Source organism: Mauremys mutica, chromosome 5 (assembly GCF_020497125.1).
Source record: "Mauremys mutica isolate MM-2020 ecotype Southern chromosome 5, ASM2049712v1, whole genome shotgun sequence".
Classification (NCBI taxonomy): domain Eukaryota; kingdom Metazoa; phylum Chordata; order Testudines; family Geoemydidae; genus Mauremys; species Mauremys mutica.
Window position 1 is genome coordinate 23,613,439 of NC_059076.1, and position 14,898 is coordinate 23,628,336.

General features: G+C 38.8%; 1 protein-coding gene across 8 annotated transcripts in view; it reads right to left on the reverse strand.

Moving 5' to 3' along the window:
• Positions 1-7,757: 7,757 nt before the first annotated feature.
• Positions 7,758-14,898, reverse strand: part of MAPK10 (mitogen-activated protein kinase 10) — a 255,588-nt gene continuing 248,447 nt past the window's right edge. For 6 of the 8 annotated variants that reach the window (XM_045018014.1, XM_045018013.1, XM_045018012.1 and 3 more), the window contains 2 exons: positions 9,662-9,800; positions 7,758-8,828 (listed from right to left, as the gene is read on the reverse strand). In XM_045018014.1, the coding sequence (XP_044873949.1) occupies positions 8,813-8,828; positions 9,662-9,800 (155 nt within the window). In that variant the 3' untranslated portion in view covers positions 7,758-8,812. Of the gene's footprint in view, positions 9,801-14,898 lie in introns of all 8 variants that reach the window. The other 2 variants (XM_045018016.1, XM_045018015.1) reach the window with 1 other exon arrangement.

Below are 14,898 nucleotides of genomic sequence, written 5' to 3' on the forward strand. Positions count from 1 at the left end.
TTGGGTTTTTTTAAACTCATTGGCAAACCTGGTCCACATTTTGCTTTGTAGGGTTCCCTCAAATCTCTCCTCTTGGCTTGGGGGTCTCATCAGAGTTCAGCACACTAGTAATTCTTTTCCCTAGTTTTAGAGTAAGGCAGTAGGACTGAAGCTGAAAAGATAAGATCTGGTTTTGGAGAATGTAAGGCAAATAAGCCTGATGCCTCCTGGCATAAATTGATTACGAAGAAGAACAGTTTTCTGCACCATCATATATACTATTGCACATAGGTGGTGGAAAACACCCCTCAATGTGCATCAGGGACTGATCCCTGTCTCCTAGTGGACTCAACGGGCCAGTTCAAGGATGGCAATTTCAATGTCACTTCATTGGTGCGTCTTCAGATGTTAGGCAGGAGTTGATGGCAGAGTGGTATTTTCATGGCACCTGCAGATGATTTCTTGCCCATATCTATAAAGGAGTCCCCCCCACCCAACATATGTCAATCAGTGAGTAGATGACCTTAAAAGATTTTCCATCCCCTACACCGTTGGTTGTTCCTGGAAAATGAAAGACAGTGATTTCAATGTCTGCCTATATAGTTTGTAGAGAGACAAGGTGGATGAGTTAATAGCTTTTTATTGGACCAACTTCTATTGGTGAAAGAGACAAGCAAGAGCTCCGTGTAGCTAGAAGGCTTGTCTCTCTAACCAACAGAGGTTGGTCCAGTAAAAGAGATCACCTCACCCACCTTGTCTCTCTAATATCCTGGAACCAACGTGGCTATGACACCACTGCAAAAAACATATAGTTTGTGTTAAGATGAGATCATACGTTTTCTTCCTGCATCTCACATCAGCCAGAGCTGGAAGTTGTTAACCATCTTGAAATTCCTTTCACAAAATTCTTTTGAACAAGAAATGTTTTAGATGCTCAAATCCTTTGTTCCACATTTACAATATCTCCCCTATAAGGAGACTTAGCACAAGCATTCAGAAAAGTAGCTCTTTTTTTCACTGGCCCAGTTACTATTATATACAAATACGTGTCCTGCTGGGATATGGACAGAGCTTTCAACTGAGGCATCAACAAGACAAACAATAATTCATCCTCCCCTGAGGCCCATTTTAAAATATGACAAATCCATTAAGAAATCACTAGTAAACAAACTAACTCAACTTGCTCATAATGCACCATACACTAGGAGACCCATAATCGCATGTTCTTGAAGACATGCTAGCTTAGCAATTCAGGCTTCAAGCTGTGCAGTTAACAGGAGAGTTCAGAAGAACATTGTGATTAAAAATCATGACCATCTGCTGGAGAAGGTACAGTTCATTAACCTGAAATGGGGTTCACACTTTATTTGTATTGGTTTGAGGAAGGTCTTAGCCAGGGAGCAGTTTAATTGGAGAACATGTTTTTCTAAACAATAGTATGATGCTACCCCCAAAAAACCTCTATAAGAGACAAACCACACCGAGGAAAGGCTTGTGCCATTAGTAATGTGAGGAGAGCCAAAATGACTGGTTGTTGGCCACAGTTTCAATCTACAGGACCATCAGGCTTTAGTTTTCCATCACACCAACATCTGTCTCCACCATTCAAATTGACTGAAGCCATACCAAACTTCTAAAATGAATTAGAACCTGCATTTATATGCTTAATCCAGCTTTACAGTCTCCTCATTAATTTTTGCCAGGCACAAAGTCCACTTGCTGATCTTAATCCCAATGATGATACTGCTCTCTTACCTATGAAGAAATGGACAGGTAAAGTTTTGCCACATTTCTATAAATGCTATTCATCATAGATTATTTGCCATAACCAATCTTTTGTAACAAACTACTTTTCACCAAAACAAGTGAAATTAAAAGTGACACCAGCAGACTAAAGAATTGAAATTTCAAGTTAGGGGTTCACAGCTCCCCCTACAGATCAATGGGCATTATGAGATACGCAAGTGCGATGGCCACATCCTGATACAGAATCACTATAATTTAGGATTCAAGGTTTGTTTGAAGTCAAAATATGGGCTAGAGTGTGGATTTGGATTCAGTGGTGCTGAGATCTCATGAAACGTTTTCACAAAAAATTTTACTTCCATGCTGGAGAGGTGCAAGCCTCACAAAAACCCTGTGTTGGAAGTTTTCAATTACATTTAAAGGGAAAATATCACACTCCCCCCCACCTTATAAAGGTGTTTGGATCTTGGACTTTAAATCCGAATCGCACTGCAAATCAATGGGGTTTGAATTAAATGGTTTAGTTTTGGCCCATTTCTTTGCATGAAAACTGGAAGAAAAATAGACCACAACGCTCAACTTGTTTTGCCTGGTTACTGTAGGGTACTCAGCTCTGCATCGCCTAATCACATCACTGTCTTAACAAAAAAAGACATTTATCACTGATTTACAATAGTAATGTTACCCAAACCCCGCTCTTTTCTATTCTGCTCCTTCAAGGTATCGAAGTAAGTTGAGGGTTGCTTTAGGCTGATTTAATCTCCATCATTTAATAAGGGGTGAAGGAAAGGGGGCAAGAAAACAGAGAGGGCTGTAAGAGCTCACTGTGTTTGTCTTTTCTCATTTCACTCCCCACATGAAGATAAAATAGGATTTCCTGGCTAAAACTATTTTAATTAAATTAGTATAGAGCTAGTTCTTAATGAAAGCAACCCAAACATTCCTTATTGGAACAGTCTGTCTTGACATACATGCATGTTCACAGTAGATGAAATATACTTCTGTGCAGAGAGCCCTTAATAAGGCCTCCACAACACTTTAACGCCTCAAAATAGGGCATAAGTGGAGCACAGGCCTTATGCAGGTCCCCTGACAAGGAGGAGTGAAGTTCACTCATTGACTACAGTTTCTTCACAGGTAAGGAAGGTCCCATTCTGTAAAATTCAGCAGCTTTCCCAATGTACAGTCACAGAGGTGGACTTGGGGCTTCACCAACAGAGTATTTAAAGTATTTCATTTGAATCTTGACCCTACATGACTTGGTGCACCCAAATTCTCACTGAAGTTAATGGGTGCAGAAGATATGCATAATGAAACCCTATATCACAATATGGTTTATCTGGAACACTAAAAACCAACTAAACAAAAGCAAATCAGTACACCTGTGAAAAGTATCTTCACAAGAAGAACTCAGATAAGATTTCCTTTTGCCATGAAGGGGGAAGGAAAGTCCCTTCTGCTTTTAATAACTCAAAACTATCACAATGCATTGGCTCAATACTGACTCTCAAAACATTGATGAATGAAACCAAAGCCAATATGGGCCTCTTAAACCAACCAGAGGGAACATAGAAGGGGAAAAAGAAAACAATGTAAAGAGGGGGAAATGGTAACATGTCACGTTCCTCATTAAATGTTACTACTTCAGTTTATCCATGCTTACTGGTTCTGGCTACTGCTTCACTCTAGGATCTTGCTACAAAGTTGGACATTTATCCCCTAGTCTTCATGATGAACTGTTATTGGCTTTTTTTTAATAATCTACTTTTATCAACACTGATATGTTACAGTCCCTAATGTCGGTTATACTTTGAAGTCCGCTCATGCAGAACTACAGGCAGGTGTCTTATTACAGAATGGACACGGCAAAGTGAACAGTTCATTTTCCTAGTTAGGGTTTGGAGATTTTGTTACTATTGTTGTTTAATGTATACTGGCCGTAAGTCCCACTTACTCAATTTACTAAATATACATGATTCTTTATATACACTGAAACCCCTGGGATCTTCCTTCTCAGTACGTGCCTGACCAAGGAAATAGCCAGAGGTCAACTACATTTAGGCAGACAGTGGTCTTTTTTTAAAAGATCCAACAAGACAGGGTGGTGGATTATTACATATTAGTTACAGAGAAGAAAATAATCAGTTCAGCTATTTACATTGTAAATATCTGATTTTCTAGAAGAAAAGAATGGACCTGTTCAGTGGAAATTAGCAAAGAGAACAGGTGTGCCTATCTAAACTGATAAGCACAATGAGGGTATTTTAGTTTCCAAAGTAGCCACGTCTTACTTGAGTATATACATTTCAACCTTTCGGCCTCAGCTGGAAATGACTCACTTGGTCTTGGCAGGAGTTTTCAATGTTCTTTTTGCAGACTTGGACCTTCTCCAAAAGCCTTAACCTGACATTTGTTGATGAGACTGAACAGAAATGAGGTTTAAACAATTCAGCTCTTGCAATCAATACCTAAAAGAGATTTTGGGTCTTACTGACAAGTTCCTAATATATCTCATGGATTCCACTAAATTCCATTGGACAGAGCTATTTTCCAACTCATCAATAAAGATGACAAACAATTTTTTTTCTAATTAAGACATTACATAGTTACGGAATATTCAAATCTGCTGAACATTTTTTTTTTGGTGTAGGAGGTATATTTATTTAAAGTTCGTCTTGAGCCTGCCACAAGTTAACAGTATCCTTTGAAAACTGATGTAAATTCAAACAAGCACAACTTTCAGATTCTTGAAGATGCATGGTTTGATTAAATTTACAGGGTCATTGTCCACATTAAGAAATTTGGATCGAATATTAGTATCTCTCTAAGAACCTAAAAAACACACACACGTGCACCCCACAAAAAATACAAACCTAAACACCTAACTCAGAGTTGTGTTTGCCTGACTATTTAACAAAAATCTAATTCTTTCCCAACAGGTTTTCATTCTGTGTTCCTCTCCTCAGAAACACTAAAGAGTATAGCTGGGTAGGAAATATGAGAATTTTAGAGATTTTAAAAAATTGTCTTGTCCCAACTAGGGACAAAAAGTAAAAATTTTCTGGAAACTGATCATAATAATACAAATTAGATCAGGTCAATTGGGACGTTGTGGCAATTTCAAAACTTTTTCTTCCCTCCAAAATTGTTCAAATTGGAAACTTCATCAAAACCAACCCTTTCTCACAAACAGTTTGGGTTCTGATGAATCTGCATGTTCAGATGAAAAACAAAATGTTGTTAGAAAACTTCCAACCAGCTCTACTGAATAGTATTAACTTGGATTGCATTTAAGGAAGGGACAGTGTTATGGAAATTGCCCTCAGGGCACTGACATAAGTCTAGTTTCTTCAGTAAACACCAGGTAACAGCCTGAAGGTGAAACCACATATGGGACCTCAGCTTGGCTTGTAAATTTAGCAGAGTGGTACTGCCACAGCATCATCTGATCTAGCCAATGTTGCCACCTCTTGGAGTTACAGGTTTATGCCATGAAGAAAAGAATTTCAAAAGGAAAAATGCAATGACTTAAAGATGTACTAGTCATCTTGGTTCTGGTTTTGAGAAACAAAATAAGCTACCATGAATGTACTTCCACTTAAATGCTATGCAATATAGTAATCTACTCAATTTGAGGTTACATCAGTAATCCCATGTAAACTAGAATAATTCAGAATAAGAATGTGAGTTGCAAAAATCTCAGTGTTGGACCAACTTAAAGAAATACTTTAATTGTCTAAAGATACATTACAATCCTCATGGAATGTTTCTTTAGAATTTATTGAAACCAGTAAGGCTCTGTGGATATTATCCTTTCTGTAGATTTCTTTAATCAATCTTTAGAATCTTATAGCAGAAAATTATACCTCTATTTAAATTCTATAGGCTGGTGATTATTTTCTACTACATTCTATATTTTTCTATGAGGGAGCTGATTAGTCAGTCATGCATTGTCGGTGTTGCATAACCAAAGCAAACCTAAAAAGAAACCCCTCTTCCAACAGCCATCAAGTCTATAGGAGCAAGGTTAATCTCAGTACCAATAGCTAGACCTGCAGAACCATCTGTTTATTTCAACCTCCTTCACGTTCAATCAAGGAAAAATACCAATCTCTTAGGAGCATTAGTACACTGTAATTCCTGTAGGGTTCTCATACCGTCCAGAAACTTAGAAAGATGCCCCTGATGCCCCATTGGAAAGGTTCTTCAATCATTTCCTTCCTTTACACTTTCTTAAAGTGACTTTAATTAGTGTTCAGAACAGAGATGGGCAATCACCTTACTCTGCAGGTGGCTATCAACATGATTTAAGGAAGGCATTTAAGGGCAGATATTTAAAGGTATCAGACACCTGAAGATGCAGATACGTGCCTAATGGAATTTTCAAAAGCACATAGGCACCTAACTTCAATTGAAGTCAATGAGAGATAGGCGCCTAGTGGGATATTTCAGAAGTGCATAGTGCCTATCTGCAGCTTCAGGCATTAAATCTAGCCCTTAGCCAGAATGTGTGTCATTCTCTCCATTATTTTAGCTGTAAAGCACTTTGAAAGCTTCAGATAAAAGTATACAAGTGTGAGGTATTAATTAACATTATTAAAAACAGGTAGATTTAAAAATCACTGGCAAGAGAGAGAATAAGAGCAACCATCATTTCATGCTGGCTACAATATTGAACTAATGAAGAAAAGGCTTGAAACACAGATGTCTGGAAGGTCTAGAAACTATGAAGGTTTTTATCCATCTATAGGTATTTACAGAGCATCAGTCACTGTCGTTTCTAATTGATTGGTACCTGTATTCCTTTAGGTTACATGCTGACAGCATCAACTTCCTGAGCCAAGGGAAAATGAATGATACTATTCATGTTTGAGGGGTTGTTACTCCAGCTCTGACAGATCCGCCAAGGTCTATTGCTCATTTGCTGATAGCTTTGTCCAGGGTGGAGAGCCTTGCACCCTTCAAAGAGCAGAGCTGCCCAAAAGGAAGATTGACAAATTTAAGGACAAAAAGAAATGCTATGATTGTTGTTTTAGGAAAGCACTTAAGTAGGTTCATCCCTATTCAGCAAAGGACTAAAGCACATGCTTAAGTATAAGCCCCATTGACCTGTGTGTGACTTAGGCACATGCATTGGTGTTTTGCTGAATCAGAGCCTTAGACAGGCATTTAGATAAACTGCCACTATAGGAATTCTTATGATAAGGAATACAATCACTAGGACGTCTTTTATGGTGACTGCACCCCTTTTCATGAGCCCAGGGAAAAATGAATGGTATTGCACAAGAGAGTGGTCATTGTTCTAGTTTTGACAGATTAAACTTGGGAGAGTTTCCACACACCTTAAGTAGCTCTCTAAAAAGCACTTCCCAGCTACTGCCCATGTAGCTATGTTCACTGCACTGAAATTGTTCTGAAAGTCTTCAAGTCTATGGCATGTTTGTAGTTAGTTACACTCATTTAATAATCTGTCACTCCAAGTGGCTCATCCTTTTTTTGGTTGAGAAGACAACCCAAAATGCTGCATGCCAAGAGGATATAAAATGGAGGTGAATTCTCTATATTTTACTAGTGTTAATGTATGAAGATTGACATCTGGAGCTGATAACTGCTATTATTGCTAAGGAGTCCCCCTCAGTGTTATTGCTTTTGACACACCTACACTGCGTTGCGGTATCCCTTTAAACCCTTTCACTAGTATTTGCATTCACCTGAGGCTGGATTAAGGTCACGTTGCTAAACAATGATTTGATGTCTCATGGCTTTAAGAGAGAATATTGCTAAATCTATTTAGCAGTAGTAATTTGTTTATACTTATTGCTTTCACACCTACTGCTGTAACTGAGTTTTTAGAAAAATCACATACATAATTTTGTTTTCAATATATGAAAAAATGTAATGGAAAAAAAGCCACCAAAAACATACCTGGGGAAAAATTACTTTATAGTGTAATTTCAAGACCACTCAGAGCAACTAACTCTGAGATTACATTACATTTATTCTTTATTTTTATTTTACATACTTGAGTGGAAGCTTTATTGTTTGCTTTTTACTTTGGACAAAATCTCAGTTGATATTCAGATATTTTCCCCAGCTTAGGGATGACAGATTTGTCAACTGTCCAATCAAATAGTTGTAAATTCAAAAATTGTCACACATTACAGTTAAATAGAATAAGCTATTTAAATTAACTCGTCCTGCCATTTGGATGAGGCATACATTACAGATGGCACAGCACATTTGAATAAGAGGAGAGAGATGTGAACCCTAGAATCCTGGCTAAATTCCAACTCAGACAATTGCATTTTGCCTACCTAAAATCCTCATTGCTGTTTCAGGAGGAAAAACTGTTCTTCACTTGCCCTAAACAATTGTGTAGTGTTGCTGTATGCTGCTAAAAGACCTGACACTACTCTCTGTGGCAAGTTCAAAGTAGTATTATCTGTCAAAATCCAATGAATATTTACTCAATATTGGCTTCTTTAGAAATATGCAAAAGCTGCCTGAGACCCTGATTGTTACACTCCCAGCTTGGCTCCTGGCTGTTAAACAAAGGCAAAGCCTATTGTGTATGAGAATATTTGACCATTCAATTTACTAACCTTCTATGTATAGCCCAGTTGATGAAGCATTTTGAGGAATCTGCTGATTTGTCACCAGTGGGAAAAAAGGCTGAAAGGAACTATAGAATCAATGTTGTCCAAGTAATGTAATTCCCACAAGGGAAATTATTTAAAGGGAATTCAACTCCTTTGCAGCAACGAATACCTAGAGAGGGAGTAGACTGCAAACATCCCTTGTCTGCAATCCTGGCTTACCAAGCACCTAGTCATAAATGATACATAAAAATTGTGTACATCCTTCTTGTTATCTGAGCCTATCCCCACACATTTTAGCCCCTAACACACACATACACACTATAATTAACAATGATAAGCCTATCTAAGAAAAATAACTCACTGTATTATCACTATGAAAAGTTTGTCTCTGAAGTCCTTGTGGGCTGAGATATTAGGTATTCACAGGACAACTCCATCCTCAACCCCAACAGCTCCCAAAGACAGATGTGCTTCCTTTTAACCTGGTCCTAACTCTCATCTGTTCTAAAAATCAAAGCAACAAATGTTAGCATGCACCACTGATGCACATTTTCCTTGTAAATCTCCATTCGGTGCATCCTTCGTACAAACCAGTATTATTAAAAATATATATATCAGTTGAAATTTGGGTGCTACATCTTCAAGGGTCTGAGAGAGCTCAGGCTTGACTTATTATTTTTGCTTTTACAAATCTTATATGATATACAACTTAATGAACAAATTGAACAGATTATATACTGGCAATATGTTACAGATGTATTTATGTAGTTCACATGAAATGGGCCAATTAGCTCTAGAGTACATACTGGGTATCTGTATATAATGTATAGAGATACACAGTTGCACATACTATCATACACATTTGTGTGTGTGCTATACATGTGGTGAGATAAATGTGTGTGTATATCTGTCTACGTGGGCAGAAGTAGATAAAATAGATTAGCAAGATCGTGAAATCAGATACACACACATACATACGTAGAGTGGCTACTGCACACCTTGTCATGCCAGTGTGAAAAGGACGGTTGCAGGTTGCTGGTTTTGCAGCCATTAATTTTACATTTTTTGGAAAAAAAAGGCTTCTTTAATTCCCTTTTTTTTTCAGTAAGCATCATTGGAAGAAGACCAAAGCAGAGCAACTATAAGTTAAATATATACTTGAGCTTAGCTGCATTACATAACTCTGTAGGAGAAGCAGGCTGAAAAGGGTTTTGTTTCATTTAAATCTTTATCTTTTATTTCTCTTCCTTTCCATCGTTTATTCTTGTTATTAGTTTCCCCCTAAATTGCCTCATCTTCTGAAGAACGTTGGGTTTCGCAGGCAGGCGGCTAGTCACCTGCAACAACCGAGGGGTCCTGCAGAAGCTTCCAAGCTGCTGTCGGTGTCAGATGCCAGGGTTTGGTCAGTGGACATGGAGGAGATGTCGTTAACAGATGAGGATGGAGGGAGGCTTTCGCTGCTGTTCACTGCTGCACCTGTGCTAAGAAAATGAACACCGATGTGATTAAACCTGAAACCCAAGGATTCCTTGCAACTTGAAGACAAATGAAGCATTTCTTGTTGCAAAAGGGATTTGGACAACACACCATTTTAAGCAACAGTGGAAGATCAACAAAAATAGGCCATAGAGAGCCCAACCCTGGAGCCATACAGGTCAATGGAAGTTTAGCTTATGAAGAGCCGCAGGTGGCTCCGGAGCCACAGGTTGGCCACCCCTGCACTAATCCATCCCCAGTAGGACTTAACATCCCAGCCCCAAAAGTAGCATCAAACAGCTGGCATTCATTGTTGTTGTTTTTTAATTAACTTGCCACTGTGCTTCGTCTCTTCCAAATTTATACTATCCAAGGTTTGAGATGGTTAGATTCAGTTCTGCCTTACTTTTATTTACAGTTAAAAATTTCATATGACTAACATTTGATATCATATGACCATGCATGGCTGGAAACAGGAGCTCTCCATTTGAGGACCTAGCACTTGCTTCTTGCCCTGCAAGATCCTGAGATATCAGACATTAAAGCTGTTGCATTTTTAGGATATAGAAAAACAATTCTAGCTCATTTTTTGAGGTTTTTGCATCCTGCAGTTAGAGTGATGGTGACACAAAACAATCCTATTTAAAAACTCCAAAACAGTCTTAAAATATTATTTTAGCAGCATATATGACATGTACAGAATAAATGATGGTGTGGGATGGAATCAAGGGTTGAATGTCACTCATTTAGGATAATCTCACTCACTTGTGAGTTACATGTCCATCCCCAACTCAAGCCTTTGTACCATACATTTCATCTATTCTCTGTCCCCTCCCACACACACATCACTACATATAAATAACGAGACACTCACTCATGGATCTCTACATATTTCACTGGTATTTATCTACAGTTTTCCACATGCACTTTTCTTTATCATTACAGTCATTCTAGGCTATGGAACATTATATTTAAATGTCATTCAGCCAAAGCAGGTGGGTTTGAACAGAGGCAGAGCATGTCTCACTAGTCGAAGATACTGCAGATTTTTTAGAACAAAAACATCTCATTGGCTTTCTCAGTCTCAAACTACGTGACAAAAACCTGCTGTTTAGTCATGGACATTGTTAAGGTCTGATCCAAAGACCACTGAGGTCAATGAAAAGAACCCTTTTGGCTTCAATCAGCTTTTGGATCGGATCATTAGTGGGCCATGTCTTTTGGCAAGTGAGCAGCCTCATTAGAGTTGGGCAACGTAACAACAGAAACTGAATGGGTGAAAACTTTTGCTTCAGTATGTGTCTGGTTCTGCACCACGGAAGTCACCATTCAATTGGGTGTATAGGATCAATCCCTATATCTGAGGAAAGGGCTCCCCCACCCTGTCCTTTAAAGTTACTGCTTTTCTAGCTTTAAGCATAATTGTCATATAAAATGGCACAGAGTTGACATAATTATTGTCCCGGCCCCCAAATGCTCAGCTTAACAAAAAAAGCAACAGAAAACAGAATTGGATGATTAGAGAGTTCAACAAACAGCATAAATGCTAACACTGAGATGCCCAGCCAGTTCTGGTGAGTAACGGTAATGCCTAATTGGCCATGTTCTGCACATGGAAGGCATCACAACAGTCTGTTCCTGAAGGGATGGGTACCAGGTGGAGCAGTGCAGTAAGGAGAGGGCAGCCTTTGAGAGAAAAACAGCCAAGTTGATGTTTTTGTTGGTTTCATAGAACGCCGCCAGATTGATGCTTTAGCTAGTGCTGGCTCCTCACTACAGTTATCTTCAGGTTACAGCAGGTAACTGGCAGTCAGAACTCCTGGGATCTGTTCCTAGCTCTGTTACTGACTTGCTGTGTAACCTTATGCATGACACTTAACCTTTCTGTGTTTCAGTTTCCCCATTTGTAAAATAGATGCAATAATATTTACCTGCCACACAAGGTTGTTGTGAGGCTTAATTAATTAATATCTGTAAAGGGCTTTGAGGCTTTCAGATGGATGGTGCTATAGAAGTGAAAAGAAAATGTCTGCAAGAAATATAACAGCATTTTTGCTTACAAATATCCTGTCTCTTTGGTTCCGTAAACTGTCACCCCTCCTCCACTGGAGAAAATATGCATGATTACATTTTTTCTACAAACTTTTGGGGATTAGCTCTGGCTCTTTTATAGTAGGCCACCTTTTGATACTATCATTTTGCATTATATTGCTTCCTAGACCCATCAGCTGCTTATCTTGATTTCTGTACATTGTGGCATTATGAGGAGTCCTCTGCAGCAGGCTACTAAAGAAACAAAATCTTTAAGCTCTGAATGGTACACAATGATGGCATCTAATGAACTAAACACTCAGGAGAAAAATTTGGGGGTCTTTGCAGACAGCTGAATGGAAACATTTCCTCTTTGACAATAGTTATTAAAGAAATCCAGCAAGAAGTTGCTTTGTATTAAAGAAAGGAATAGAAACTAATAATGAAAAATATGACATTATATAAAATTGATGTTTTGCCCTCACCTGGACTACTATATTCAGTTTTGGCCACCCAACCTCAAACATGACATAGTAAGTATGGAGGGTTGAAAAACTGACAATGAAAATGATTTGAATAATAGGAAGGTTTCCACATGTGGCGAGACTAATAAGATTATTTGAAGAAAAGGAGCGTGACATGATTGAGGTGCATAAAATAATGAATGGTACAGAGAAGGTCACTCATATGATCCTATTTACCCTTCTGTAAGGTAAGAGATCAGGAGTCACCCAATGAAATTAAAAAGCCACAACTTTAGCACTGCTAAAAAGAGTAATTTAAAAAAAAAACAATGCATAATGCTCCTAAGGAACTCACTTCCACAAATATTATTGAGGGGAGGAGGTCAATGGGATTCAAAAGAGGATTTAGACAGGCATTTGACTACTAGGATATAAATGTGTAAGGGCTACAAATCCTCATGCTTCAGGTCATACGTCCACCTCTACTAACTCCCTGGGGTTAGGAAAACACATCCCCAGTGGGCATGTTAGTGAATATACAAGTGCATGTGCCATAGTAGACTTAATTATGCAGAGGCATGCAGGTTTTAAAGCGGATAGCAAATATATCAGAAGAACGTCCCTTTTTCAGCATGTAAAGGGAAGTGCCTGCACATTTTATACCACGTTCAGGAAGAAAGAAGACATCTTCCATTGATATGCAACAAACAAGTTGGATTCGCAGTTCAAGAAGAGAAATGCTGTAACACAGCACAGGCCAGGGCTTTCTGATGCCTTCCACACCACTGCATCCGTATTCTCTGCATTAGGTCCTACTGCATACTCCAGGGAGATTGAACATTCCAAATATGGCCACACACCAATGCTAGGGCAACTCCAGTACCCTGAAAAAACTATCTACTAATGCAGAAGATCATGCTCTGTAGCTTGTTGGAAAACAAAGGTAGCTATACCTAATATTTTGACAGAACAGCTTGCCCTTAAATAAATATTAATTTTGTAACATGCCCACAGTCAGCATGATAAGGGATCTTCTCCTAGCACTCCTCAGATCCAGACACAGATATCTAACATGCTCACCCCACTGCTTTGCAGCAAGTAGCTAGATTTTACATTTCTGAGTTAGCAGATTGCTTCTTGGGTCACAGTTTTTGTGTGTAAACAAGCCAAATGCCTTCTTGCAAGGCAAAAATTCCAGTTAGAATTCAGGATCCTGACATTCCTTCTCAGACTTCTGGTTCAGAATTTTATGATGAATATTGACTTGTAGACCCTATAGCCAATATATGAAAAACAAATCAAAACCCCTTAGCTTGGGAGAATGCATTCAGATCTGGACATTGACTGCACATTTTGTCTTTTAGATCACTGCTCCAGGGGCCAGTGTTTGGAAACATTTATTGTCTTAAAGAATAAGTGCTAGATTGCCAAAAAGCTTCTAGCCTTGGCAAATCACAAGATGTCACGCTGGTTATACTACTCTTGTTTTTTATTTCCATTTGAATTTCCAATTGATTTCAACAGCTGATATCACACAAAGATTCATGCTTTAAATCTCTTTAAAGCTAGGATGATAAAAAGATTTTTTTTTAGCTATAAATCCCTGTGGCTTCTAATTGTCTTTGAGTTCTAGATACTGTGGTAGCAGCTAAATTCATGTCAGATTTCAAGTGGGAGAATAAAAGCAAGATGATAGTGAGCATGACTTCATTTTAATGCCTGATATCTCTCAACCTTCCAGGAAGCTGAACAAATGCTTTATACTATTGGAAAGCCAGGACTCCTTGTTTTCCAATCATGACTCAGTTTGAATCAGCATTGGTGTTGATCCACAGAGATCTGACATACCGGCCCATAAAGACAATTTCAACCTTTCTGTACTATGCTGGGGCGGGGGGCTGAGGAGGGGAGGGCATCATGCATCTGAAGGGCCCTAAGGCTATTACAGCAAACTCCATGGTCTGGGAGGTAACAGGAAAGCTACAGATCTACCTTGCACTGCAGGTTGGCCAGATCATAGTGCCATGGAGAGCAGCAACCTTCATACCTTGCTGTAGGTTTCCACAAAGTTATATGCTAGAACAGGGGTAGGCAACCTATGGCACGCGTGCGAGCTGATTTTCAGTGGCACTCACACTGCCAGGGTCCTGGCCACCGGTCCGGAGGGTTCTGCCTTTTCATTTAATTTTAAATGAAACTTCTTAAACATTTTAAAAACCTTATTTACTTTATATACAACAATAGTTTAGTTATATATTATAGACTTATAGGAAGAGACCTTCTAAAAATGTTAAATGTATTACTGGCACGCGAAACCTTATATTAGAGTGAATAAATGAAGACTCGGCACACTGCTTTTGACAGGTTGCCGACCCTTGCGCTAGAATGTGTGTCTGGCTCCTTTAGAAGGTAATGAGAATATCTATCAAGCATCTGTGGAGGAAAGGGACATCAAGCCTGATGTCTGGGGCCTTATACCACTTTCCAAAGGGCTATTTCAACCACAGGTTCTATTTATAGCCACATACAGAGATTTCTCAATGTTGTGTCCCCTGGCTTCCTTCTCACTAGCCACATAGCTGACTGGAAACAATTGGACTACA